Below are 27,470 nucleotides of genomic sequence, written 5' to 3'. Positions count from 1 at the left end.
TAGATGTGAAAGATCGCAACCTGAGACCTTGGTGAGCCATAGTATGGGAAACAAGAGTGCCCTTGAGAAACCAAAGGTCCAACTCAGTGCAAGGCACCTTCAAGTGCGTTCACAAACTCGTCAGCTTATCACTCTCCCGGTTTTGTTCTGCCCTCTACAAAAAATGGAAACAGCAAAGCTGCTTACCTTGCAGAGTTGTGTAAAAGGCTGACTAGCAAGCTTGTTGCTGAGTATTTGAAATGCAAGCAAGGTGGAGCTGTCCTGTAAGTTACACAGGTAGCCTCTGCAAACAAGCAGCTCCAAGCTCTTCCAAGAAATCAGGGGGTACATGGATGCACAGGGACTTTTCTGTGGTTTCACCTGCTTTATTGAACTCCCTTTCCAAGTCATGTCTGCCTGGCCCCGTGTGGTGGTACTAGGAGTCTGCTCCTGTTTAACTGAGCTCTTTGGCAGGCAACATATGGTGTTCCTTTCTCCCCTAGTGCTGTAATTTTTATTGGCGTTAGTTCAGACAGCAGTTCTGTCTATGACTGCTCTCCTGCAGAAGTTCTGCATTTTGTTGGCTCTCCTGCAGAACCACGGCAGATAACAAGAGCTGCTATACCCTTGCAGTGCTTCGGTCAGCTTCAGCACGCTGGCCTCTCTCCCCTCCTACTGGTGGGTGACTATCCCACGTCTCTGGCAAAGCAACCTCATGTTGTTTATTTGCATTGTAAGGAAGTGAAGATGAGCTGGGGTTCTGCACCCTCTGTGTGCATTGGCCACCTCCAAGGATGGAAACGGGCCTGGGCTCCCCTTTGGCGAACTCTCACCCCGTGTAGGTCCCATCCCACAGGCTTGAGGAAGAGATGCCTTGTTGTCCCTGCTGCAGAGCGACTAGTCAAAAGGTTTCAACTTATACAGCCTCTGCTCTAATTGGGGATAAGCACAGAAGAGCAGGATGTTAATTAAGAGGGCAACAGCTGCTCCAGTTTGTGCCCCCCTCTAAAGCCAAGCCATCAAGTCCAACCAAGTTATCATTCTGCCAAAATGCTGGTGGAGCTATTCTCATCTGGGGGAATGGCCATGGCTCAGATTCCATCTCCAGTTAAAGGGGTCACACAGTAGGAAAAGACCTCTGCCTGAGACCCTAGAAAGAATAATAAGAATAGGAGATTGGATTTATACTCTGCCCTTCACTCAGAGTGGTTTACAATCTCCTTTCTCTTCCCCTCCTTGCAACAGACACTCTTTGGGGTGCGTGGGGCTGAGAGAACTTTTTTCAAGAACTGTTCTTGAGAGAACTTATGACTGACCAAAGGTCACACCAGCAGCTGCACGTGGAATGGGGAATCCACTTCTTCACATGCAGTCCATTCTCTTAACCACTACACCGAACTGGCGCTGCCAGTCTTAGTAGACAAATACTGACCTGGATGGACCAAGGGCCTGATTCAATAAAAGACATACCAAAGTGTTCATTCCATGTCCTCACTGCCAAGGGAATCATTCAAGGCACCTGGGGGAAGGGGGGAGGGAAGAAAAAAGCATTTTGCAAAATTTCCCAGCTTGAGTACTTGCAAGGTCCTTGTTTTTTCAAAGCCTCTTTTGCAAGAAGTCAGCTCAGCTGGCTTATGGCCACAAGGAAATACCGTCTGGAGATAAACAAAGCGAGCCAGGCACCTAGTCCAGTACCGTCAGCTACACCCAGTTCGGAACAAGGTCTTGGCTGCCTTACACCCATTCATGGATAAGGCAGCCAAGACTTCATTGGCTACTAATTGGGTGTGGTTTTTCAGACAGCTGCACTCCTTTCCTTGGACTAGAACAACAGAATGCCGGAGTTCCACCTTCAGAAAGGTGAAGGACACTTGCAATGTTTTTTTGCCCTTACACTTTTGCTAACTACCCTGAATCTGAGGAGAAAGCAGGATACAAACCTATCAAATACATTAAAAGTAGCTGTTCCAGTCCTCTAGAGGGAGCCACTGCTTGGAACAGTCATCTTTAGGCAGCAACCCAGCTAGGAAGCTCAGCTCAAATCTCTACTCAACATGATTTTAAGACGATGATGACTTCAGATTTATACCCCGCCATTCTCTCTGAATCAGAGAGGCTTACAATCTCTTATATCTTCCTTCCCCAAGAGACACCCTGTGAGGTGGGTGAGGCTGAGAGGGCTCTCACAGCAGCTGCCCTTTCAAGGACAACTCTTGCAATAGCTAGGGCTAACCCAAGGCCATTCCAGCAGCTGTAAGTGGAGGCGTGGGGAATCAAACCCATGGAGGCGGGAACCTTCCACAGGGCCCTGCCCTTTTAAGGACAACTCCTGTGATAGGTATGGCTGACCGAAGGCCATTCCAGCAGCTGCAAGTGGAGGAGTGGGGAATCAAACCCAGTTCTCCCAGATAAGAGTCCACGCAGTTAACCATACCACCAAACATTCCTATTTGGACAGGCATTAGGGATGCAGAGCCTACATCTGTGTGTCAACTCTCTTGTTGCAATTTCCCAAGAGCAAGTCAGGGGAAGCAATGCTCAGACACAACGGTTTCAAGGGGTAAGATATGGGGAGCTATTCAAGATGGCAGAATGAGTGAGAGGACATGGGTCCTCAGGCAGTTTCTTCAGGCAAACCCCAGGAGACAGAAGGCAGCTCTTATCTACTTTTTTTGCCTTTAACACCAAAGTGTCCAAGGCCAGTTGAGGAAACACAGTGGTGGGCAGCTCCCACAGGATAGGACAACTAAGAAACATATTTGCTGGATCCAACCAATTTAGTGCAGCATCATGTTCTGCACAGTGCCTAGCTGGATAGCCACAAAGCCTCCCCATGGCTATCCCCTCCCCCAAGGCTTTTTTGGTAGCAGGAACGCCTTTGCCTATTAGGCCACACACCCATGATCTAGCCAATCCTTCAAGAGTTTACAGTAGGCCCTATAAGATAAGATATTGGATTTATATCCCACCCTATACTCAGAGTGGTCACAATCTCCTCTACCTTCCCACCGCCCCCCCCCCCCCACAACAGACACCCTGTGAGGTAGGTGGGGCTGAGAGAGCTTTTTACAACAGCTGCTTTTTCTAGGACAACTCCTGTGAAAGCTATGGCTGACCCAAGGCCATTCCAGCAGCTGCAAGTGGAGGAGTGGGGAATCAAACCCTGTTCTTCCAGATAAGTCCGCCCACTTAACCACTACACCAAACACCAAAGAAGAGCCCTGTAAGCTCTTGGAGGATTGGCGACATCAGGGATGTGTGGCCTAATATACAAAGGAGTTCTTGCTACAAAAAAAGAGCCCTGCCTTCCCTCAAACTGGTATCCATATTCAGTTTCAATCCATCTCTGGAGGTTCTATACAGCCTTCATGGCTAATGGCCACTAAAGGACCAGTTCTCTTTAAGGAGAGGTTCTCTCTCACTTCCTCTCAAGGTTATCTGGCTCATTCCCACTAGGAAAATCTCCACCTCCCACAGCTTGCTTAAAATGCCAACAGTTATCTCCATAAAGCAGCAGAGGCTCTGTGTCCCAAAGGATTTAGTTCAAGGATGGGTAGATAGAAATGGAAAGTTATTTTATTTCAACATTGGCTGACAAGCAGCCAAGACCATCACTTTATTGTTTCCTTGCAAGAGAGACAGGGAGACAGAAAGGGAAGGGGAGGGCGGAAACAGGTTCTTCGGCACCCTGAAGCGGCCTTGCATTTGTACAAGATTCAAATTTGTTTTGTCCTCCAAACCAAAGTATAAATTCACTTGTTTAAAAAGTTTCTTTAAAATCCCCCCCTCCCCACATTACAATCTTTTTTTTATAAAAAAACGAGAATAGAAACTGGTGATATCTGCTAGGAAAATAATTTCTCTCTCCTAAAAATATAGAGATCTATATTTCTAAGTCAACACGTCACAATACCAGAAGGAAGGTTCTGAAGACGGCAGAGAAATTTACTAACTGGCCAGGGCACACATTTTAGGAAACCGCAGAGAGGAAGGAAGAAAAAGCTCATCAGGCTTTGTCGCCACGTTCTGGTCTCAACTGTCCCTCATAGTCTTTTATTTCAACGCCTGTTTCATTAAGGAGCGTGGTCCTCACAATGGCTTCCGTGACTGCATATGGATCACAGTTGGCAGCCGGCCGGCGGTCTTCAAAGTAGCCAAACCCATCCTGGCCTACTTGGCGGGGAATCCGGATGCTGGCCCCTCGGTTGGCCACGCCTGCCGAGAACTCAAAGATGTTGGAGGTCTCGTGGTGGCCCGTCAGTCTCCGGGAATTGTCCTGGCCTCCTCGGGGGTCATAAACGCAGATGTGGTAGTCGTGCCGTTTGCCCAGCTTCTCAATCGCAGCTTCGATAAACCTAACAACAACAAAAAAGAGCAGGGAAATATGGCTGATGGGTCACCATTTCAATCTAGCCTTAGAGGGAGAAAGAAGGGGACCATCAATTTGCTTTGTAGTGGAGAGGTTGGACCAAAAGTCATATCCCCATTCAGGAAGTGAGCAAATGCATGAACACAGTATGGTCCACTTCGCCCACTCTGAAAGGCTTAATAATCATAAGAGCATAAGAGAAGCCATGTTTGATCAGGCCTATGGCCCATCCAATCCAACACACTATGTCACACAGTGGCAAAATACAAAACAAAAACAGGCACCATCAGAAGGACCATTAGTGGGGCCAGGACACTAGGAGCCCTCCCACTGTTGCCACTCCCAAGCACTAAGAATACAGAGCATCACACCCCAGACAGAGTTCCAACAATAGGCTGTGGCTAATAGCCACTAATGGACCTCTGCTATATATGTTCATCCAATCCCCTCTTGAAGCTAGCTATGCTAATCAATGACTGGTTGATCTCTCCATAACCATAAATTGAGGCACATCACTCCTGGACATTGAAACTCATGTATGAACAGACCTTGCAAAGACAACTACAAGCAGAGTTCTCAGATACTTTGGAAAAGAATGCTTCACAATGCAGCTGAGCCCACATATTCAGCTGCCATTCACCCTGTGGACTGATCAAGCATTGTGCATGCCTGTGTGAATCTAGACGAATGGGGGGGGGGGGGGGGTTTCAAACATAGTAGGTAAAAAAGGTAGTCCCCTGTGCAAGCACCAAGCCATTACCGACCCATGGGGTGATGTCACATCACGACGTTTTATTGGCAGACTTTCAGTGGGATGGTTTGCTATTGCCTTCCCCAGTCCTCTACACTTTACCCCCGGCAAGCTGGGTACTCATTTTACCAACCTCAGAAGGATGGAAAGCTCAGTCAACCTTGAGCTGGCTACCTGAACCCAGTTTCTGCCAAGACTGAACTCGTGTGTAGAGCTTGGACTGCAGTACTGCAGCTTTACCACTCTGAGTCACGGGGCTCCTGGTTCACACATAATTGCGGGTTAATTGCTGCAAACCTTTTATACTGGTTCCACGGGTATGACTAAAAGGCACATGACATGGCAATCTTTCTGCAGCTACAGCTGGTCTGGGTCAAGTCCCCCAGGACCTCCAGGTTGGGTTCCATGATGAAGGAAAGGGCCAGATGTGGTTACACCAAAAAACATCATGGACCTCAGTCCAAACAGAAGCTGCCTCGGTTGCAAGAGAATCACATTTGAATGAACACCCATCAACGTGAAAATTGATGGCTGAAGCCTAACGGGACTTGCATGATGCCAGATGGCAGCAGAGTTGCCTTGAGTCTGTGCTGAGGAAGGTGGGGCAAAACCAGGGTTTTTTGTAGCAGGAGCTCCTTTGCATATTAGGCCACACACCCCGATGTAGCCAATCTTCCTGGAGCTTACATTAGGCCCTGTAAGCTCTTGGAGGTTTGGCTACATTAGGTGTGGCCTAATATGCAAAGGAGTTCCTGCTATAAAAAAAGCCCTGAGCAAAAACCCCCTTACAAGAAGAAGACTCAAATGCAGTACTCTTTTCATGGAGACATTTCAGGGCACCCAGCAGCGTGGAAATATGAGAGACCTGGGAAAGCCCAGCATTGCTTGCACCAAGAAGGAGTAGAACTGCTTGGTTCTTGGAGGGGAGATCACTTTGCCCCCATGCAAGAGAAGGATATTAGTTCAGGAACCATTAATCCACAATTCACACGTGCAAGTTACTCCACAGTCACCATCATATAGCACAGGAGTGGCCAAACTGTGGCTCGAGAGCCACATGTGCTCTTTCACACATATTGTGTGGTTCTCGAAGTCCCCACCACCCTGTCGGCTGGCTTGGATAAGGTATTTGTCTCTTTAAATCACTTCTCCAGGGCTTTTTTGGTAGAAAAAACCCAGCATGAACTCATTTGCCTATTAGGCCACACCCCCTGATGTCACCATTGCTTTACAGGGGGGTTTGTAAGAAAAGCTCAGCAGGAACTTATTTGCATATTAGGCCATACCCGCTAACACCAACCCAGCTGGAAATGCGTTCCTGCTCAAAAACAGCCCTGTACTTTGCCAAGCCAGCTGGCAGCTCAGAGAATGTATTTAAAGTTAAAGTTGCTTTCTTCCCACCTCTCCCTCCCCTCATCTATTTGCTTTCTTTCCACCTTTCCTTCTTTCTGGCTCTCAAACATCTGACACTTACTCTATGTGACTCTTACAATAAGCAAGTTTGGCCACCCCTGATATAGCATGTAAGCCGACTAATTTAGTAAACCCAAAGCAGCTGATCAGCAATGGCCACCATTGGTGTAGATTCAGAAAGGCCTCTGCTTTCTTAGTTCAGCCTGCAGACCCTAAACAATTCCACAAGGTAAGTGAATGAGCAGAGGCGAGAAAGGCCACTCACTTGAGTCCTCCTTCGCGTCTCATGTCTTCTGTGCTGTAATTGGTGTGGCAACCAGCACCGTTCCAGTTACCAGTCATTGGCTTGGGATCCAAGGTAGCCACAACCCCGAAGTCTTCGCACACCCGATGCAAAATGAACCTCGCCATCCACAAGTGGTCACCCATCTCAATCCCTTCACATGGCCCCACTTGGAATTCCCACTAGAGGAAGGAAAAAGGAAGGAAAGAGACTCTGCTGACGTTACAGTGTTTTGATAGAGCATTTTTTAAAATTTTAAGCTCAGGTTAACTAGCCTCTGTGGTTGTAGATTTTCAGCAACTGTAGGCTAAATTCTGTTCTTCATGAGGCTCAGTACTGGAAAGAAATAAAGCCTCCACCACAAAAAAAGTGGGAAAACCTCCAAGTTGAGAGGAGGAACTGCCAAGAAAAACAGCAATTCCATTCTGGATCACCAGCACAAAATCTGGAAGTCAGGGAAGGTACAGCAGAAATCCCAACAGCCAATTCAGTAAAACATTTATCAGATATTTTTAAGTGCAGAAGTGATTCAGTATAGCTATAGCTCAGAGCAGGAGTGGCCAAACTGATCACTGGGATCCAATCAGCTGATGACAAGTTTCTGCACAAAGTCACTGATGTTTACACAATGAGCAAATTTCCTGGGAAAGCTTATGTCAAGGGAGTTTCTACTTGCTACCAAATTTTGACTACGTATGTCCAGAAGATTATATTATGGAAGAGAGGACTGGTAAAATCAGAAACTAGGAAAGCAAGAAACCAGAGCAGGAGTTGCCAACTAGGGGGACCCAAGCCACGTCTGGCCCCAATCTTCCATGCATCTGTCCTCTGGTTCTCCCACCAATATCAGCAGCTGAAAAATATCCACTGCTTCCTTCTACTTGGGTAGCTTGTGGAAGCCCCCACCCCCCAGGAGACATTCTCCCCATCATAAACAAATACCTGGGAGGGCATGACTTCGGCATTGGTGCCACAGATCTTCACGCCAGCGTAGAGACAGGCCTTGTAGTGGGATTCAACAATGTCACGCCCGTAGACTTTGTCTGCACCAACTCCACAATAATAGGGTCCTGGAACAGATTGTATGGTGTATAAACAGAGAGTTTGGCATAGGCTGGCGAGGCCTTAACATCCTTCACATTTACTGCAGTACTAGCTACAGGGATGGCAGAACATCTACAGTTTCAATTTCCAAAAGTAGTTAAGAGTGTCAGACTAGGCTCTTGAAGACCCTGGTTCAAATCCCCACTCTGCCATGGACAACTGAAGAAGCAAAAGAAGAGTTGGTTTTTATATCCTGCTTTTCACTACCCGAAGGAGTCTCAGAGCGGCTTACGATCACCTTCCCTTCTTCTCCTCACAACAGACAGCCTGTGAGTAGTGTTCCCTCTAAGCTGAGTTAGTGTGAGCTAGCTCAGTTTTTTAGCCTCCAGTTCGCACATTTTTGTCTTAGCCCAGAGCAAACTAAATTATGCAGTAGGTCACAACTTTAATGCCAGTAGCTCACAAAGCAGAATTTTTGCTCACAAGTCTCCACAGCTTAGAGGGAGTATTGCCTGTGAGGTAAGTGGTGCTGAGAGAGCTCTGAGAGAACTGTGACTGATCCAAGGTCATCCAGCTGGCTGCAAGTGGAGGAGTAAGGAATCAAACCCAGCTCTCCAGATTAGAGTCCGTTGCTCTTAACCCTCTGCACCACACAGGCTCTGCTAGGTGACCTTGAGCCAGCTGCACACTGTCAGCCTAACCTCACAGGGTTGTTGTGAGGATCACATACAGGAGGAGAGGAGGATATTGTAAGCTGCTTTAGATCCCTGTTGGGGTATGAAATATATTTATATATTCCCTCCCTCTTTTGGTGAGCCTTCATAGCCTCAGAGGGGTAAGCCCCGAAATGGGGGGACCTGGCTCATAGGATACTTTCTGCTGCCTGGAGCTGCCCCACTTTCCCACTCTCCAACTCTGTGGGAGGATTTTCTGGAGCAGCCATCAGGAACTGATCGTGTGGGGAAAAGATCTGGCTTAAATGAGGCTCTCAATTTCTTCATAGTCCTTCTTTAAAACCCATTTTTGCTTCAGCAGAACCTCCTAGCCCTCATCCTCTTATAGAAACAGAATCTAAGCATGTGTGCCTTGCAATGAATGCCTGTTCTTTCTTCGTCTACAGCCCAACTTCTCTCCTTCTGTAGTCTCCCTTGCAATAACTTATCATCTGCAAGCTTCTTGGGGCAGGGACCTTTCACCTGGCTCTGTGACAACTGCCTTGTGTATTAAGTAGCTCCAAAACATTTTGGTGGCCTGAGATCGGCTGCTACTTTTTACTCCTTAGACCAGAATCTTCTTCCTCCTCTTTTTATGCCCATGTCTGAAGTAGACAGTGATTAAGAAAGAAGGGAAGATTTAAAATTTTAGTCTCATGCTTTTGCCCCCCATCCATACCCCCCCTGCTTTGGTTTTTGAGGAAGCCCAGCTGGAAAGACCCATTTGCTTCGGAGGCATCGTCAGCTGTTCTTAAACCAGATGAATCATTTCCAAAACAAAGGTTTCGCAAGCAAACCAGACTTTTACGGGAAGCTTTTGTGCAACGCTCAGATCCTCTAACACAGCTTGCTGGAGTGCACAAATGCAGAGCTGGAGACAGCACAGTGCCAGAATATTAAAGCACTGAGGAAAAGCTCTCCTGCAAAGCTTCTCTGCTGCCAGTGAAGCTTTCCAGCATGCCTTTTGGTGAGACAGAATCATCGGAAGGGCCAGCTGGTGCTCCCAGCTAGAACTTCCTTTTGCAAGCGCCCAACCCAGCACAGAGGGCAACCCAAGACTTTGTTCCAACTTGCAAAAGGGAGAGGAGGAAGTGGCTGTGTTTTACCAAGCTAGAACTAATTTCTTCCTAGGCTCACACCAAACAGGCACACGGTTTCAAGGAGGTTTTCCCAGCAATGGTAAACATCCAAAGAAGCCTCATGTATGACGTGAGCCCCCTGGTCCAGCTACTACAGCACCGTCTCCCCCAACTGGCAGCCGATCTGAGGCCGGCAAGCCAAGATCCTTATCTTGGGGAGGGAACCTGCATTTGAAGGTGGTGCTCTCCCCTCAAGCCATGACTTTCGGCTCTTAGCAAAAGAGTGTGCACAACCCCCCAGGCATTAGTCAAATCAACATTCGGCATGATATTTGAATCAGCGCTTAAGACAACTGAATGAGAGCTATTCAGAATTCTGCACAAGACAACCCAGATCCTGGGAGTTCAACGCACTGCCCTGGGTTGGCTGAGCCTGTGCAACCGCCACAGTTTGGATCCAGGAGCTTCGCAAATGATTGGCAGCCTACTGCCCATTCCGCAAGAAGCCCTTTGCAAATAGCAAATAGCAAGCCTTTATTGGCATAAAACAGATTTAGCAGTAAAATAGCAATATAAATAATATAAAATCCTAGATTATAGAGTACATGGGGAGCTAAAATACATAAAATTAGTAAAATATATGAGTCGAGTTTAGCCAAATTAAATAATTAAAACAAATAAAACGTGGTCATTCCAGAACCATTCTCTGTCGTATTGCCATGGCCTGTTGGAGAAATCTAGCCACCATTAAAGTTACCTCAGCGCAAGTGTCATTTAAAAGTTTGTGGACTTTGGCTCCCAAGATTTCAGCAATCACTTGCAAGATAACCTGCCCCATCATAAGGACTAGAAACTTTTCATTAAAACTTTAGTCAGCGGCTCTCAGGATAGCCAGCTGCGCAGGGGATGTTCCCTGGCTCAGTGGTAGAGCATTTGCTTTGCACACAGCAGGTCCCATGTCTAATCCCTGGAACCTCAAAAGGACCAGAAAGTGGGTGATGAGAAAGACCTCTGCTTGAGACCATTGAGAGCTGCTGCCAGTCTGAGTAGACAGTACTGACCTTGATGGACCAAGGGTCTGATTCAATGTGCACACAACAGCAGTTCATATATTTCTTTAGGTGGAAAGCCTCGCTCTTACCTTGTGGTCCCGGAAAGCCATTCTCAGGCCAACCATAAGGATGGCCGTTGATGCCCAGCAAGGTGTACTCCTGCTCCATTCCAAACCAGGGGTGGGTGTCCTGCACCATGTCCATGATCTTCTTACAAGTGTGCCTCAAATTGGTCTCTGCAGAGAAGAGGGTTTCAAAGAGAGAAGGTGAGCTCAAAGAAGAGGACAGAATGATCCTCTGCCCCACTCCTGAGGCTACCTGTGAAGGGATATAGTCAGGGAATTCTAGCAGGAGCTCCTTTGCACCCCCTGATGTAGCCAATCCTCCAAGAGCTTACAAGGCTCTTTTTTGTAAGCTCTTGGAGGATTGGCTACATCAGGGGTGTGTGGCCTAATATGCAAAGGAGCTCCTGCTAGGATTCCACCCCGGATATAATCGATATGGGTGCATCTTTTCTTTTTGGCAAGGACAACCCACCCTATGAGCTTGTGTGTGGGTAAAATGCCACCAAGTCGGAGCCAGCCTATGGTGACCCAAGCAAGGGTCTTCCAAGGCAAGCAAGAAGCTGAGGTAGTTTTCCATTGCCTTCCTCTGGAGTCTCCCTTGGAGGTCTCCCATCAAAGTACAAACCAGGGCTGACCCTGTTTAACTTCCAAGATCTGACAAGACTGGGCTATACCAGGGGTGACCAAACTGTGGCTCAAGAACTATATGTGGCTCTTTCACACATACTGTGGGGCTCTCAAAGCCCCACCACCACCCCATCAGCCAGCCTGGAGAAGGCATTTGTCTCTTTAAATCACATCTCCAAGCCAAGCCTGCCGGTGGCTTGATGAATTCATTAAAATTAAAGTTGCTTTCTTTCCACCTCTCCTCCATCTATTTGCCTTCTTTCCTTCTCTCAAACATCTGACATTCATGTCTTGTGGCTCTCAGACATCTAACATTTATTGTATGTTCCTCTTATGTTAAATACGTCTGGCCATCCCTGGGCTATACCATTCGTTAAAGGGTCTAAGGCCCTGCTTCTTTGAGGGTCAGGATAGAAGGATGGTGACTAGGCCTTTAGGGTGGTGGCACCCCAATCCAGAAATAGCTGTGGTGTTCTTATATATTTAGGCACTGTTGAGACAACTATTTTCTCATGGCAGATTTAGGTCTTCTGGCAACAAACTCCCCAGGCAGAGTGCTAGAGGGAAGAGGTCAAGGACACTATTCGGGGTGGTTTTAACTGGCTTTCTATTTTGGTGATTCTCCTTTAAGCATAGCCACTTTGCACTAGCCTGTTCTTGCCTGTATAGAACCACTTCTTGTTCCCTTTTGGGGCTATGCTGGAATATGACAGAATGAGTGTGGGGAGAAGGGGTAGACAACAAGCATACCTGCCCCCAGTGTCTATGAATTTGCAGGAACTGTTAAGTCAGTCACAAGTCCTCAGGACTTCTGTTTTTTATATCCTTGCAGAAAGTTTTTTTCTCTCTTTAAAGTTTCACTTGCACAGAGCTAGTAACAAGCCCACTTTGAAAACAAAGGTGTTTCTGAAAAGTAACTGAAGAACTTGCTCACTTTAAGGCTCCTTAAAAAAAGATCGTCCCCTGTGCAAGCACCAGTCACTTCCGACTCTGGGGTGATGTTGCTTTCACAGTGTTTTCATGGCAGACTTTTTACGGGGTGGTTTGCCATTGCTTTCCCCAGTCATCTACACTTTCCCCCCAGCAAGCTGGGTACTCATTTTACCGACCTCGGAAGGATGGAAGGCTGAGTCAACCTCGAGCTGGCTACCTGAACCCAGCTTCAGCCGGGATCGAACTCAGGTTGTGAGCAGAGCTTAGGACTGCAGTACTGCAGCTTTGCCACTCTGTGCCATGGGGCTCTTGGAAGTTGGTCTTATTCAAAGCTATTTTTAATGTCTGGAAAAAAGGTATGTGTGGGATACTGGACTCCTATTCCAGAGTGCGCTTTTGAGAAAACAAAGCGCACACAGAAACATAGCAGAGCTATTCTTTCACAGTGTTTTTATTGTGCCTTTCTTCCCAAGAGCTCAGGATAGCCTATGCAAGAGTCAGCTAATTTCTCCTCACGACCACACTGTCATGTAGACCAGGCTGAGAAAGCAAGAATGAGAATCAAGTGCCTGAATCAAGTGAGCTTCCTGGTTGAATGAGAATTTGAATCCAGGATTCCCAGAGCCCAGTCCCAACATTCTAAGCTTCACATCACACTGATCAAGGAGGAGCCTCCGGTCTCAAAACAAATAAATCAGATATGAATGTATTTAAACTTAACACTATTTGTTGGAATTAGCAAGTTAGCAACACTTCAGTAAATATAGTTAACTTTGTTAGTCAACAGGAAGTCACATGTGTTTACTGTAGCTAGAGAGAAAACCCGTGAATGTTCATAGAAGATCTTAGTTAAATCACCTAGAACTGAGTGTTGTGACTGGAAATCAATGTATTGGCTATTCTGCATTTTATGGTTCTCTTCTCCTCTTTGTCTAAGTTTGGAGAAGAGAAGCCATTCCTAGTTTTGTTCTCTGACTGTAAATATGTAGGAGTTGTGTCTGTTATTTTCTTCCCAGTTTACCCTTCTCTTGTAGTTTTTGTGAAGCAATCATATTCTTTCTGCAAGAGCCCGTTTGGTGTAGTGGTTGTGCGCAGACTCTTATCTGGGAGAACTGGGTTTGATTCCCCACTCCTCCACATGCACCTGCTGGAATGGCCTTGGGTCAGCCACAGCTATCTCAGAGTTGTCCTTGAAAGGGCAGCTTCTGTGAGAGCCCTCTCAGCCCACCTACCTCACACAGTGTCTGTTGTGGAGGGGAGAAGGTAAAGGAGATTGTGACCACTCTGAGATTCAGAGTATAGGGTGGGTAAGAATATCCAACACTTATACAAAGATCCAAGAGCATGAGCCCAAGGGATTTCATGAACACCTGACAGATACAGAGGCTGAGGGAGATTCCACAACCTTGGAACTGTACAGTGGTTCTCCTTGCTCAAGATACGTGATCACGGAAATAGCCCTGGAAAATATTAGGCTCCTTATTTTGCAACAGAGAGGGGGCAAGGCTAAGAGCCTTTAACTTATTCAAGACCACTGAGCAACAGCACAGCAGAGATTAAATCTGAACCAGGGCCTTTCTAGTTTGCAGTCTTACACACAATTTACAATCCTTGTATTCAACAGCATGACACCAGCTGGCGTGTTTATGAACAAAGTTCCAAGCCACAGCTGCATTTGGAAAAAGTCTGGCACAAAGACAAAGTGATAGAGATGCGCATAAACTGCTAATCAGGCTTCAGTCCAAGAAGCTAGTCAGCAACTAGGGGCTCACAAACCAAAAGCTGCCCAGGCCACTTGGCTCACTGCCTGCGCTTCTGCCTTTCTAGCCAATTGAGCCAAGTAAAGCACTTTGCAGAGGGCCTCCAAAGGGAAGGAGAAGAACACCACTGGCTTTATGGGTTTCAGTCAACTTGCTGGGAGCAGAAGAGTGGGGAAAATGTATGGGGGTGGGATTTGACCCTTTAGACCTTCATTCTTCCCCAGATTGGTGCAATGAGCAATCTATGAAAGGACTCTTGAGGCGTGTAATGGGAATATAAAGTTCATGAGGGCTTGAGACTCAACTCTCAACTTGCAGTTTGACTATAAAGGAAAGGAAAGGTCCCCTGTGCAAGCACCAGGCGTTTCCCACTCTGGGGTGATGTTGCTTTCACAAAGTTTTCACAGCAGACTTTTTACGGGGTGGTTTGCCATTGCCATCCCCAGTCATCTACACTTTCCCCCCAGCAAGCTGGGTACTCATTTTACCAACCTCGGAAAGATGGAAGGCTGAGTCAACCTCGAGCCGGCTACCTAAAAACCCAGCTTCCACCAGGGATCGAACTCAGGTCATGAGCAGAGCTTAGGACTGCAGTACTGCAGCTTTAACACTCTGCACCACGGAGCTCTTGACTATAATAAAGACAATCTAATACTCTTCCTCCTACTTCAAGATGCTTTCAATCCAGCACTAATTTCACTTACTGGCTGAGCACCACCTGTATGAAGGTCCAGCACTCAACTCTTGAAGAGTATTTGCAATCCTCACAAAACAGTCTCCAACGGAAGGAACATGGTTCAGGCATTTTTTTTGCATGCAGAAGAGGCCAGATTCAATTTCTGCCATCTCCAGTTAAAGGATCTCAGAGAGTAGGGGTCACTGACCTTGGAAACCTACCACCTCTCAGCACAGATGCTATGCAGCTGAACTGACTAGTAGTCTGACTTGGTAGAAGGCTGCTTCACACATATTATACATGTATATCTACACATGGTTTTGCCCAATGATTTTTGGTGGGGAGAGGAATGCCACTCCATGCGCATGTACTCTGCACTTTGATGGTTCAATCTGGCACTTGCAGTTAAAGGGATCCAAGGAACAGGTGTCAGGAAAGATGCTTCTCTGCCTAGTACTCTTTAGAGCCACTGCCAGTGGAAGCAGACACTGATGAGCTGGATGGACCCATGATCTGGCTCCAAAGAAAGCAGACTCATCTAAAGTCAAGGAGCCTGCAGAAGGCTATCTCTTTAATGCAACAGGCCCTGGTCCCTTTAGGTAGAGTGGCCTTTCAGCAACCGCAGGCAAGAGGATTTCCTATTTGAATGAGGCATTCAAGCCACCTGTCCTCAACCTCCTTCCAGGGGCCAGAAAAGCTTGAATCACAGAATGGGGAAGACAGAACAGGGGCAGGGGAAACCATCAAGAAGCCCCACCTGCATGTTTCCGATTGTACTTCAGGACTTCGCACAAGACAAGCTTGTTGGGGTCGAGACAAAAGGGGTCGCGGAACATTCTGACGGGTATCAGGAACATGTCGCTGTTGGAGCCTTCCGCTTGGTCTGTGCTGGATCCGTCGAAATTCCATTCCGGCACATCTACAAGAGGGTTGAAAAGAGAAGATCTTCAGAATCCTTAACAGAATCCCAAGAGGTTAAAAGACTGGATCCTGAAGGAGTCCAGCTGCATTCAGCTGCTGTCTTTCACAAACCACTGTTTGACCACACGTAGTGAGTTGCAAGATCCAGCAAACTATAGCCTGCTGGCTGGCATCAGAACAGGATTTCAAAACTAGGATCTGCAGCTGGTTGGTTAACCGCTGGACACAAATTGTGGCTCACTGCAACACCAAAATCCACAAACTACCGTTCATTCAGTAGCACTGTCCTTGTTTTGGCCAGAGTCAACAACCACCTTCCTAATTGGAAGCAAAGACACAGCAATATGACAATATGTGGGGGTAGCACATAAAACCTGGTAGTGCAATGAGTTTGTTGCAGAAAACACAATTCATTGCAAGTCTGAATGCAGTCCCTATGGCATAGTGCAGGCATAATACCAAACTATAGTTGAATGCAATAGGAATGAGCCCAAAGAATTCATCTTCCCTCTGCTCCCCCCCTCTAATACTTGTTCTCATCCCTACAAACCAGGATTCAGCCAGAATTCTGGATTGTGGGGAGGAGAAAACAACATAGCTTGTTTCGGACGCAACTGCAGGCTACAGCTTGGCAGGAATGCAGAAGTCTTCAGTGTCAAACTGGGCAAGAAGAGAGTGCATGAGCCCAAGGATGCCTCCAGACTTGTTCACATCTAGGGCTTTTTTGTAGCAGGAACTCCTTTGCATACTAGGCCACACCCCCTGATGTAGCTAATCCTCCAAGAGCTTACAGGACTCTTAGTTCAGGGCTTACTGTAAGCTCCAAGAGGATTGGCTACACTGGGGGTTTGTGGCCTAATATGCAAAGGAGTTCCTGCTACAAAAAAAAAAAAGTCCCATATCATATCACATCACAGCAAACTATCATGTGCTGCTCTGTCTGAGCCACACTTTCCAGTTCAGAGCCATTGGTGTGGTCTTCTCCATAGCCAATGTCAGGTTAGTAAGGATCCTTCACCTCAACAGAGAGCCAGTTTGGTGTAGTGGTTAAGTGTGCGGACTCTTATCTGGGAGAACCAAGTTAAACTCCCCACTCCTCCACTTGCACCTGCTGGAATGGCCTTGGGTTAGCCATAGCTATCTTAGAAGTTGTCTTTGAAAGGGCAACTGCTGTGAGAGCCCTCTCAGCCCCACCCACCTCACAGGGTGTCTGTTGTGAGGGGGAGAAGATATGGGACATTGTAAGTGCTCTGAGTCTCTGATTCAGAGAGAAGGGTGGGGTATAAAATCTGCAGTCTTCTTCTTCTTCTCAAGGGGACGTTTCCCTGTAAGAATTCATGTTGGTTCTCTTTTTAGACACCACACTATTGTTCTGGGCCAAGAAGGAAAAATACAGTGCTGCTTTGTATGCATCACATTTTATCCCGTCCTCCCCAGAACAACAGGCATGGTTCTACCATCCATTTTATCTTCACAACAACCTGTCAGGTAGGTTAGCCAGAAAAGGAGAATGGTTGGCCCAAAAAAATCACTTGAAGCCAGGCCTACATTGCACCAGCTCTGTGCCCTTTTGGTCAGGACCAAAAGGTGTGCAGTTACTCACAAGCACTGTGACACAGTTTTGCGTAAACAGGCAATGCTCCAGGGCACAGCCCCGTCCCCACTATAATTAAGACTTCCCAAGCTGAAATGTGAGGCTACCAGAGCCATTGGGCAAGGCTAAGCAAGAAAAACAAAAACAGGCAGCCAGGTGCCAGCCGGTTTATCCAGCTATTCAAGGCCTCTGCAGGTTTCTAGTCCTCATGACAGGCCCATGTGTGTTAGGCACAAACCAAGGTGTAAAAAAAGGCGAAGAGGAGGAGGAAAAATAGAACAGCCATGAATAATGGTATCCATTTGTGTTCAAGTTACTGAAGTGAAGTTTAGTTAGTTTATTTGATTTGTATCCCACCCTCCCCGTTGTAGCAGGCCCAGGTTAGGAGGCATACAGAAACCACATTTATTTTGTTTATTTTATTCAACTTCTATCCTGCCCTTCCCACAAAGCAGGCTGAGGGCAGGTTCCATTAAAGAAACGAACAATTGAAAGTTAAGATAGATTAAGAGTACAAAACAGCTAAAAATAAACTAAACTTAAAATCTCTGCCTTTTTGGCAGTGGCCTATCGATTCAAAAGTCCACTAGATCTTGTCACTGGAACAAGGGAGGGGGAGGCTCAATAACATGATGCCCACTGCCTCAACTGAAGGCTTGGCGGAAAGAGCTCTATTTTGCAGGCCCTGCAGAACTGAGGCACATCCTGCAGCACCCAGATTTCCAAGGTGAGCTCATTCCACTAGGCAGGGGCCAGGGCCGAGAAGGCCCTGGTCGAGGCAGATTGGACATCTCTGGACCTGGGACCACCAGAAGGTTGCTGATCATAAAGACTCGAGGGGCTCAGATATGCAGTTTTCTTTTGCCAGGCCTTCAGCTGAAACCATATAAAAACGGATGGAGATTGAGAGCTACTGGCCCAGCAGGAAGTATGTACCACTGAGTCGTGGAAATATTTTTGAAGCTGACATATGATTTAGAGAGCTTCAGAGTAAAGGCTTAAGTTATTCATATGTGCATCTCTTAACAATCGAAACGGGAAATATAACGATCAAATTCCATTGAAAACCTACTTTATGCACAGTTGGAGAATATATTTATATCACCTTTGAGTGTTGTAGAAGTCTTTACATATTCCTTGGAAGCCTGGAACTGTAATGGAATTTGGTGGTTTGGTTTATGTTATTCTGGATATTGTATTTACTGGCAACAGTGTGTGTGTTACAACATTTTGAATTTTTCTCTAAGTAATACTAGTGTTTTGTGTGTATTATTTATGTGTTGGAGATACATTTAGTACATTGCTTTCATTATACAGGGGAGATATCTGGTGTTTTCTGGTTGTTTAGGCCTTTGGCTGAGGCAGTGGGCATCCTCTGTTATTTGGCCTCCCCACCCCCGTTCCAGCAATTTAAGATCCGGCGGACTTTTGGACCAATATGTCAGTACTGAAAAGGCAGAGATTTTAAATTTAGTATATTTTTTAGCAGTTTTGTTTGTATTTTTCTCTCTCCTGTCCCCTCTGACAAAACTTAGATTGTAAGCTCCTTGGAGCAGGGACCTGCTTTTGTTAAATCTACCTTTTCTGTAATGTACAATGATGACTATTACAAGAGACAGACAGATGTGGGAGTCTTAGCATTCAGCAGAGGTCACAGGAGGTCACAGATGTCTCTGCCAGCTCACTGTTAGCGGGTGCAACATGTCTGCATTTTGGCAACAGCTCAGAGCTGAAGGGTAGAGGGAAATGCCTTCACTGTTGTACCACATCTCCCAGGTGCTCCAAAAGTCAGTACAGCAGCCTAAACAGAAGTCTCTCTACCCCTTGGGAGACAAGAAGACGACTGCAGATTTATACCCTACCCTTCTCTATGAATCAGAGTGGCTTACAATCTCCTTTATCTCCTTTCCCCACAACAGACACCCTCAGGTGGGTGGGGCTAAGAGGGCTCTCACAGCAGCTGCCCTTTCAAGGACAACTCCTGTGAGAGCTATGGCTAACCCAAGGCCATTCCAGCAGGTGTAAGTGAAGGAGTGAGGGAATCAAACCCGGTTCTCCCAGATAAAGAGTCCACACACTTAACCCCTACACCAAACTGGCACCACACAAGCAGGATCAGTAGCACACAAATGCCCACGCACGCACAAACACACGCTAGCTACAGAGGTGAGCCTAAATCTGCAACTCGTTATTGAAGGAGCATTTGGTATGTTCAGAGAAAAGCAAAAAGATTACCCTGTCACCTGAAGCAAGGAAACTCGTCCGTGGCAACAAAGCATCCTGTCACATGCTCTCCATTTTCTGGAGCATGGGATGCCCAGCAAGCTAGCCAGGCTGCCACACTATTTTGCCAAGCGTTGGTAGAGAACTGCCACCACATTCACTGCCACCTGTCACTCCTCCCCCCCCCCCCCAAGGTCCAAAGAGGCAACCCAAGAGGGGGAAAGCCACTCCCAGCCTTACCTTCCACGCATTTTGGTTCCTGGTTCAAGGTTCTGGTTTTACAGCGAACACCTTCCCCACTGCCGTCGATCCAGACGTAGGTGACCAGCACCTTGTCTCCCTGGGGCAGCTTCATGTACTGGTCTCGGACCACCTTGTTCAGCTTAGAACTGTGCGACACAGACATGGTGACGGTCTGGAGGTGGGGAAGGAAGACAACAGAGTCAGAACCTCTAATTCCAACATTGCGTAAAGCAGGAATTTGCCCTGCATGCTCAGCCAGCTGCTTCCAATGCTATCAGCTGCAACATATGGAAGAGCAGTGATCGGCATACAAAATGGAAGCTTTAAGGTACCAGCTTTGGTCTTTGCTATCTCCAGGGAAGAAAAAGCTTAGCTAGCAGGTAGTGGGACAGAAATCTTACCCAAGAGTCTCTGGAGCCACTGACAGCTAGAGGGGACAAATCTGAATTAGACTGACCAATTATTTTCTTTCCATACACAGGCAGCTCAGATATAGCAAGGACAATGGATTTTTTTAAAAAAATAAATGTATATGTTATCATAACCAGTGTTTCCCGCTAAGCTGAGTTTTTTTAGCCTTCGGCTCACACATTTTTGTCTTGGCTCAGGAAAAATGGCCCCAGAGCAAACTAATTTATGCAGCTGCTCACCAAGTAGAATTTTTGCTCACAAAACTTTGCTATTTAGACTGAGGATTTGTCGTAACCACAATGATGAAAAAGATGCAGAGTCCAAATTGGCCTAAATGCCTTAATGAAGGTGCTTCAGACCTGCTTTTCTCCCCAGACCAAATAGGGATGCCAGCCTCCAGGTGGGACCTGGGGATCCCCTAGAATTACAGCTCCTCTCCAGACTACAGAGTCCAGTTTCCTTGGAGAAATGGGTGCTTTGGAGGGAGGGCTCTATGGCATTGTACTTCACTGAGGTACCTGTCCTCCTAGGCTCCATCTCCAAATCTCCAGGAGTTTCCACCTGTATCTGGCAACTCTAACCCCCCCCCCCCAACATCTTTTGCTGGTAGCCAGAGGGCTCCCGGCAATCCTAAGCCTAAAGCAACCAATACCTTTCTCCCTTTCTTCACTTTATCCTCACAACAACACTCCTGTAAAGTAGGTTAGGCTGAGAGTTTGTGACTGGCCCAAGGTCACACAGTGAAGTTTCCATGGCAGAGTAAGGATTCAAACCTGGGTCTCCTGCTCTGACACTCTAAGCACCATACTACGCTGAATGCCACACGGTCTGCCTTAATTTATTTGTATCCAGACTTTTTGGTGTCGTAAAGCAGCTTACAATACTGTTCTTCCCTGTTCTGCCTTCGTAGCATTACTGTATCAGCCACACACCATGGAAGCAAACTGGAGGAGAAAAATCGGGCTCCAACAGTCCCACCCGCTACCAAGGCTCCCTCCCTCCGCCCACCTTCTTCCCTTCTCTTTTCTGGGAAACCAGGCTGGAGGGGGGAGGCTAAGGGGAATGAGGAATGCTGGAATGCCACCAGGTAGCCTCGGGAGAAACATTTGCACTGTAGGCTCCTCTAGAGAAGGAGTTTTTCTCCCTTGTTTATATTGCTGAGTCAAATGCACTGGGTACATGAACAGTACTATTTAATTTATGGAGAACTAAATAAGCTGGCCAAGAGATCAAATCTTCATTGTGCTCCATGTGGCTGCCACTGAGGACAGGGCATGTTCAGCAGTGGCACCTTGTCCCTGGAACATCCTCCTTACATCTAACCGGATTGCATTTTAGGCGTCAGGCCAAAAGTGTTCCGATTGCCTGACCATTTACAGAGAACTGACGCTTAACTCAGTTTGCTTGGGTCATTTATTACACACACAAACACCCCCTCTGCTGTCAGATGCTTTATAATCAACTGTACCAATTTACTGTAGCTGAAGGCTCGTAGCTCATTGGTTCAGCTTTGTTTTATGGCTGCTTCTTGACTGAGAGCCAGAGTGGTGTAGTAGTTATGAGTGTCAGGCTAGCATTTGGGAGACCCAGGTTCAAATCTCTACTGGTGCCCTGGAAGCTCAATCACACCTTCGCAGCCTAACCTACTTCACAGGGTTCTTGGGAGGATACAATGGAGCACAGGAGAATGGTGCAAGCTTCTTTGAGAAAGGTGCAGTACAAAGTAAATAAATATTTGAGGTTTCATTCTCATTTACGACCTATGTCAAGACCACAGCCAGGGTACTCCGTCCTTGCACAGAAACTTATGGCCTTCTGCGCGCTAGAGTACATCTAATTAAGTTATCATCATTCTATCCCATTTTTCCTCCAAGCAACAGACTTAATAGTTCTCTCGTGCCTTTGTTTTATCATTACAACCACCCACTGAGGATAGGATAGATGTAAACCGCTAGAAACCAGTTTACGTTAGCGACACAAAAGCCGTGGCTCTTCCTGGTTATGCGGAGCAGTTGGTGGGAAATCCTGAGCGGTGAAGAGGGACGTCGCTCCGAGGTAAGCTCTGTGGGAAAACGCCTGAAGACTGGCCCTAAGTAACCCCTGTGAATTTCATGACAGAGAAGAGGTCTGAGTTCAGATCTCCCCAATCCTAGTCTGACAAGCTAACCACTACTCCACACCAGCAAGGGAATGGGACAGTAGTCTATGCTACCCTGGGTAGTATGCATTATCTTGCTCTTAGTGCACTGGCTGATCCTCAGACCGTAATAAAGAATTGATTGCTCTTAGTGCTGTAATTCCCACATCTGTAATTCTACTTCTTGTAATCCTCATCTTGCTGCATTGCTTATTAGACATCTCATGTTATTTGACTGCATTGTTTTCTGTGTAATCCACTTGAGTCCTGGTTGAGAAAGCAGTGCTATTAAAACAATCAAGAAATACAGGAGCACTGGCTATAAAGCACCTTACTAAAGACTTATTAGCGATCCAGCTATTGATAAGGAGACTCGACCAGGAAGAAGGGCCACTAAACCAACACAGGCAAGGAGCTGGAAAAACAAACACTAACTTCCAAAGGCTGAGTCAAGAACACAATAAGGAAAAACAAATTCCAGGTTAAGATTAAGCAACCAGGTATCTTGTTGGCCTTAGATACAAACACCTTTAGTGTGCCTAAAGGACATAAAACACCTTTAGTGTCGCTGAAGGACATAAAACACGTTTGCCTCCCTCAGAGGATTTAACACAGGGGGTGCATTTACACTACACTAAATAATCCAAGTGGGCAGCCATGTTGGTCTGAAGCAACAGAACTAAGGAGTCGTCAAGCTTCACCTTTAAGACCAACAAAGTTTTATTCAGAATGTAAACTTTGTTCTATACTAAATAATGTGTAAGAATAACAAACATCCAGTTGCAGAACTCATTATTTAGCGTGGTGTGAGTGCACCCTCTAGGGAATCAAATGATGGATCTTTGTTCTGCTTCTTCACCAGAACTTTTAAGTTCTTTGCTCCAGTCGGTGCAGAAAGTTTTGTACAGGAACATTGCCTACTGAATGCATTTCAGTCTTATGATACCAATGTTCTGTTTTGGGGTGGAGGAATATCTTTAGTGCTTTCTGCTGTAACAGACCAACACAGCACCCCCTCCCAGAGGCTGGTCACTTTTTAAGTCTAAGATTATTAGTGTCATTTAAAGGACAGAAGAACTGTGATGACGCTTCCTAAGCAAAAAGGAGAAACGTACAATGCGAAACACTGCGCTCCCAATTGCATTATTGACTTTGTCGACGCTTGAAACGAAACGATCTGATCGGCACCACCATTTCGTATCATCCGGGCCTGAGCTGAGCAACACCGACACAATGGAGGGCAGAAAATGGGAGAGGGAGAGAGAAAGAAAGCGCGGGGAAGCCGCAGGGGCCATTTCGGCCGAGAAAGGCGGAGATTTCTTTTGTCTGCCTTCGGAAGTGCTCCGCAGCCTCGCAAGGGACCGCTAAGAAATAAAGCTACCTTCCTCCCCACTCCCGGCAGTCCTTCCTAAACAAATCAGCCAACCCGGCTGTCCAGAAGGGCCACGTGGAAAAAAGTTTGGAAAGTTTATCGTGCGCCTCTTGGACGGAAGAGGAAGACTCAGGGGACTGAAAAACTCGCGTGCAAGTAGACCCCTCCCCTCCCGCCTTCGAAGGGGGCCTAATGTTGCTCTCGTCCGCCCCCATAAGTGCAGAGCCAGGCCTCTCCTGCCCACGGGAGGGGAGATCGGCAGTACCGCCGGCCCTCTTCCTCCGACTCAGCCAGGCTGCTGCTTAAGGCTCTCTCCAAGTCCACAAGCCTCACGGAGTTCAAGGATTTCAGGCCAGGAGGAAGGAGTCTCAAGAGATTTGCTCGGAAGGAATCCCCCGGGACTTCTCCCGAAAAAGCTCGTCGCTGCCTCCCGCCTGGAGACCCCAGACGCCCCCAGCGCGCAAGGAAGCCAAGACGCACGGCTAGCGGACGCGCTTACCTCCTCCTCCTGGTGGCTGCCTGCCGGCTCTTGGATGTTGTACCCGGACGGAGATCTGACTCAGCCGCCTCCTGTCCAAGCCCGCCGGCCACTCTTATAGACGCCTTCTGGCGGGTCTCAGCTGATGCCGGAGGAGGAGCGTGGCCAGCAGTAGGCGGGTGCCGAAGGCCCGGAGGAGCCGACGGAGCCCTGGCTGGGCTTGGGAGGACGTCAGGCGGGCAGAGAGGGCGGGGGCGCGGGCCGGTGAAGGCGTTCAAACAAAGGCGGGGCAGGGGGAGTTGCAAAATCGCGCCGCGGCGGAGGGAAAGCTCTTTGCAGTGAGCGTTTCTCTCTTTGGGAATAAATATTTCATTGGCTGTTGATGCTTTTTAATGATTGTGCTAATTGCGTTGGCTTAAGGTGCTGTTTTAATTTGGAAGCCGCCGCCTTGGGAGCCTTTCCAAACTGAGCGTTGCGAGCTGGAAACATTTACCAATCCGAAAAAAAGGCCAAATCGAGGCTCTCTGCACATGCTTAGAAGCACGCTTAGCTTTGCTCCCTGGACGTTTAAAATGATGTGTGTCACTGATAGGCCTTCTCTCTCTCAGAGGCAGTAGCTGGGCGAAAACTGGAGAAACTCGAGTGCAAATTCCCTTTTTGCCAGGAAAATCGGTGGGTGTCTTTGGCCGGGGACTGTGAGTCATAGGATTGTCGTAAGGCACCGTCAGAGAGAGGAGTTAAACCATACAGGCCACCTGGGCTTCGCGGAGCTAATGCGCGGGGTGGGGGAGATAATTCAAGTTCTGCGATCTGGAGTGGCTTTTCTGATTCCTTGGTTTAAGCTCCTGCTATCTTCGCCTGGTCCCTTGGTACAAATCGTATTGTTGCTCAATTCTTTTATCTGCTCACTACCTTAATTCTTGATTGTTATGGCTGTTTTGAAAGGTTTCTTGTGTGTTTTTCTAAGCTTGTCTGAATTGTCTGACTGGGATAGAAAACAATCAGGTTTCTTCTCTTTCCTTTTTTAAAAAAGGCATGATGATTATGTTATGTCCCTGCTTTGTCTCCCCCCGCCCCCCTTTTTGCCCTGTTATTAGTTTTGGCTTGTGATTACAGGGACTTACATGGGTCCTGTTGATATTTCTATGTAAGCTGACCTGTAGTGCTTTTGATGGAAAGGACGGATGTGGGTATTTTTAAACAAATATGCTGAGAGCAGTGTTCCCTCTAAGCTGAGTTAGCACGAGCTAGTTCAGATTTTTAGCCTCCAGCTCACACATTTTTGTCTTAGCTCAGGAAGGATGACCCAGAGCACAATAATTTATGCAGTAGCTCACAACTTTAATGCCAGTAGCTCACAGTACAATTTTTGCCCACAAGACTCTGCAGTTTACAGGGAGGATTGCCAGCTCCATGTGTTTCAAGTGTGGTTGTTTCTGGCAGAAATCGAGCATGTATCGGAATGCATGGACACCCAGGGTAGCCAAACTTGCTTGATGTAAGAGCCACGTAGAATAGATGTTTGAGAGCCGCAAGACATGAACATCAGATGTTTGGGAGCCGTAAGAAGGGAGGGAGGGAGGCAGATAGATGGGGGAGAGCGGAAATTAAGCAACTTTAACTTTAAACACATTCTCCAAGCTCCCAGCTGGCTTGGCTTGGGGAAATGATCTAAATAGACAAATGCCTGCTCCAAGATGGCTGATGGGGTGGGGTGGGGGTTTCAAGAGCCACACAATATGTGTGAAAGAGCCACATGTGTGAAAGAGCCAAATTTTGGCCACCCCTGATGGACACTGTCCTTGTGCCCACACACACCCCCCCTCCGTCTGCCACAGGTCCTGTTAACTTGGCTTATGTCACTAGAAGTTCAGCACTTAGCACTTAATCCCCAAACATGCAGGGGCACAATTCAGAGGGAGGCTGTGGCATGGGGTTGGGGGGGTGGGGAGGAGATGGGGCTTAAACATTTCCCTTTTCATCATGACCTAACCTGAAATGGCTCCAGGTCTTTGCCTTGCTTGGGATGACCTTCTAACCTTCGAGGCCCTGAGCGGCCAGGGACTAGCATCCATGTGGGACCTCCTATCCCCCATGCACCCCGAAGGGGCTTAAGATTGGCCGATCAGCATCTACTAGTAAGCCCCAAAGACATCTATCTAGCCAACTAGGGCCAGGCCATCTTCAACCCTGGCCCTGACCTGATGGAATGAGCTCCCCGTAGAGATGAGGGCCCTGCAGGACTTGTTACAGTTCCACAGGGCCTGTAAAAACAGAGCTGTTCCTCCAGGCTCTGGACGTCCAATATGATTGGCCCCTCCTGCTCAAACCGCTGGCTTAAACTGCCACTGACGTATCGGGTCTCTACCAAACATCTCACCAGACCCAGGGAAGCCTTGTTTGCTATCTTAGTGTTACCCACTCGTTTTAATTGATGCAATTTTTAAATACATCTTCTTATTTATTTATTTGATTACTTCAGTTTTCTATCCCGCCCTCTCCGCAAGCAGACTCAGGGTGGCTAACAGTCAATTCAAAACCAATTTATGATTATAATTCAAAACAATAAAATAACAATTAAAATACATTTCATGGTGCTGCTCAAAACTTCAGTATAGGCAGGATCATAACTTTCTTTGTTCTGACAGTGGTCCTATAGCGATCGTAATTCCTCATGAGTGATATCGTTTCGCAGTGTAGGGTGGCAGACCTCTCCTTTTTAAGGGCCTGTCGAAATAGTTCAGTTTTACAGGCCCTGCGGAATTGGAAGAGGTCCCACAGGGCCCTTATGGGTCCGGGAGGCCTTATTGTATGAATTCTATGTTGTAACTTGTCCTGAGCCTCCTTTGGTAGGAAGGGTGGGACAGAAATAAATAGCTCACACATAAGTTATTTATCAGTACATGTAAGTTTCCCCAAGAGGATAGCAGTGGCTCCTTGGAAACCTTTTGGGTCAGGAAAATGACGGTGTGGAGGCTTAATACCCCTGTCCATCATGGTTTGAACCAGACTTTCATGTTCCATGTTTGAAACTTCTCAGTGCACATCTGATCAGCATGGCTTATGGCAGATGGCAATGGGGGGGGGGGATGAGAAGACAGTGTAGTTAAGGCCCTTAGTCCAGGGGTGTCAAAGATGAGGCCTGGGGGCTGAATCAAGCCCTTGGAGGACTCCTATCAGGTCCCCGAGCAACTGGCTGTCATTGCTTCCTTCTTCCTCTCTCTTGCTTCCTTCTGCATAACAGCTTGCTCTGCAAGGCTTTCTCAATTGTACAGGAGCTACAGAGCAAAACCTTTACTTTCTCCATTGGCTAAGGCTCCTCCCTTGGGGAAGAAGGGGGAGGAGGC

At 47.2% G+C, this 27,470-nt stretch overlaps 1 protein-coding gene across 1 annotated transcript; it reads right to left on the bottom strand.

Moving 5' to 3' along the window:
• Positions 1-3,553: 3,553 nt before the first annotated feature.
• Positions 3,554-19,917, bottom strand: LOC132579923 (glutamine synthetase). The gene is made up of 6 exons (XM_060250467.1): positions 19,723-19,917; positions 15,502-15,663; positions 10,773-10,919; positions 7,738-7,865; positions 6,778-6,977; positions 3,554-4,334 (listed from the first exon to the last, which is right to left on the bottom strand). Exons 1-6 carry the CDS (start codon positions 19,886-19,888, stop codon positions 3,986-3,988), a joined length of 1,152 nt encoding a protein of 383 aa, XP_060106450.1. The 5' UTR covers positions 19,889-19,917; the 3' UTR covers positions 3,554-3,985.
• Positions 19,918-27,470: the final 7,553 nt, after the last annotated feature.

The sequence above is a fragment of the Heteronotia binoei genome, chromosome 12 (assembly GCF_032191835.1).
Source record: "Heteronotia binoei isolate CCM8104 ecotype False Entrance Well chromosome 12, APGP_CSIRO_Hbin_v1, whole genome shotgun sequence".
Lineage (NCBI taxonomy): Eukaryota > Metazoa > Chordata > Lepidosauria > Squamata > Gekkonidae > Heteronotia > Heteronotia binoei.
The sequence above is the reverse complement of the archived record's forward strand: the minus strand, read 5'-3'. Positions and strand labels throughout refer to the sequence as shown.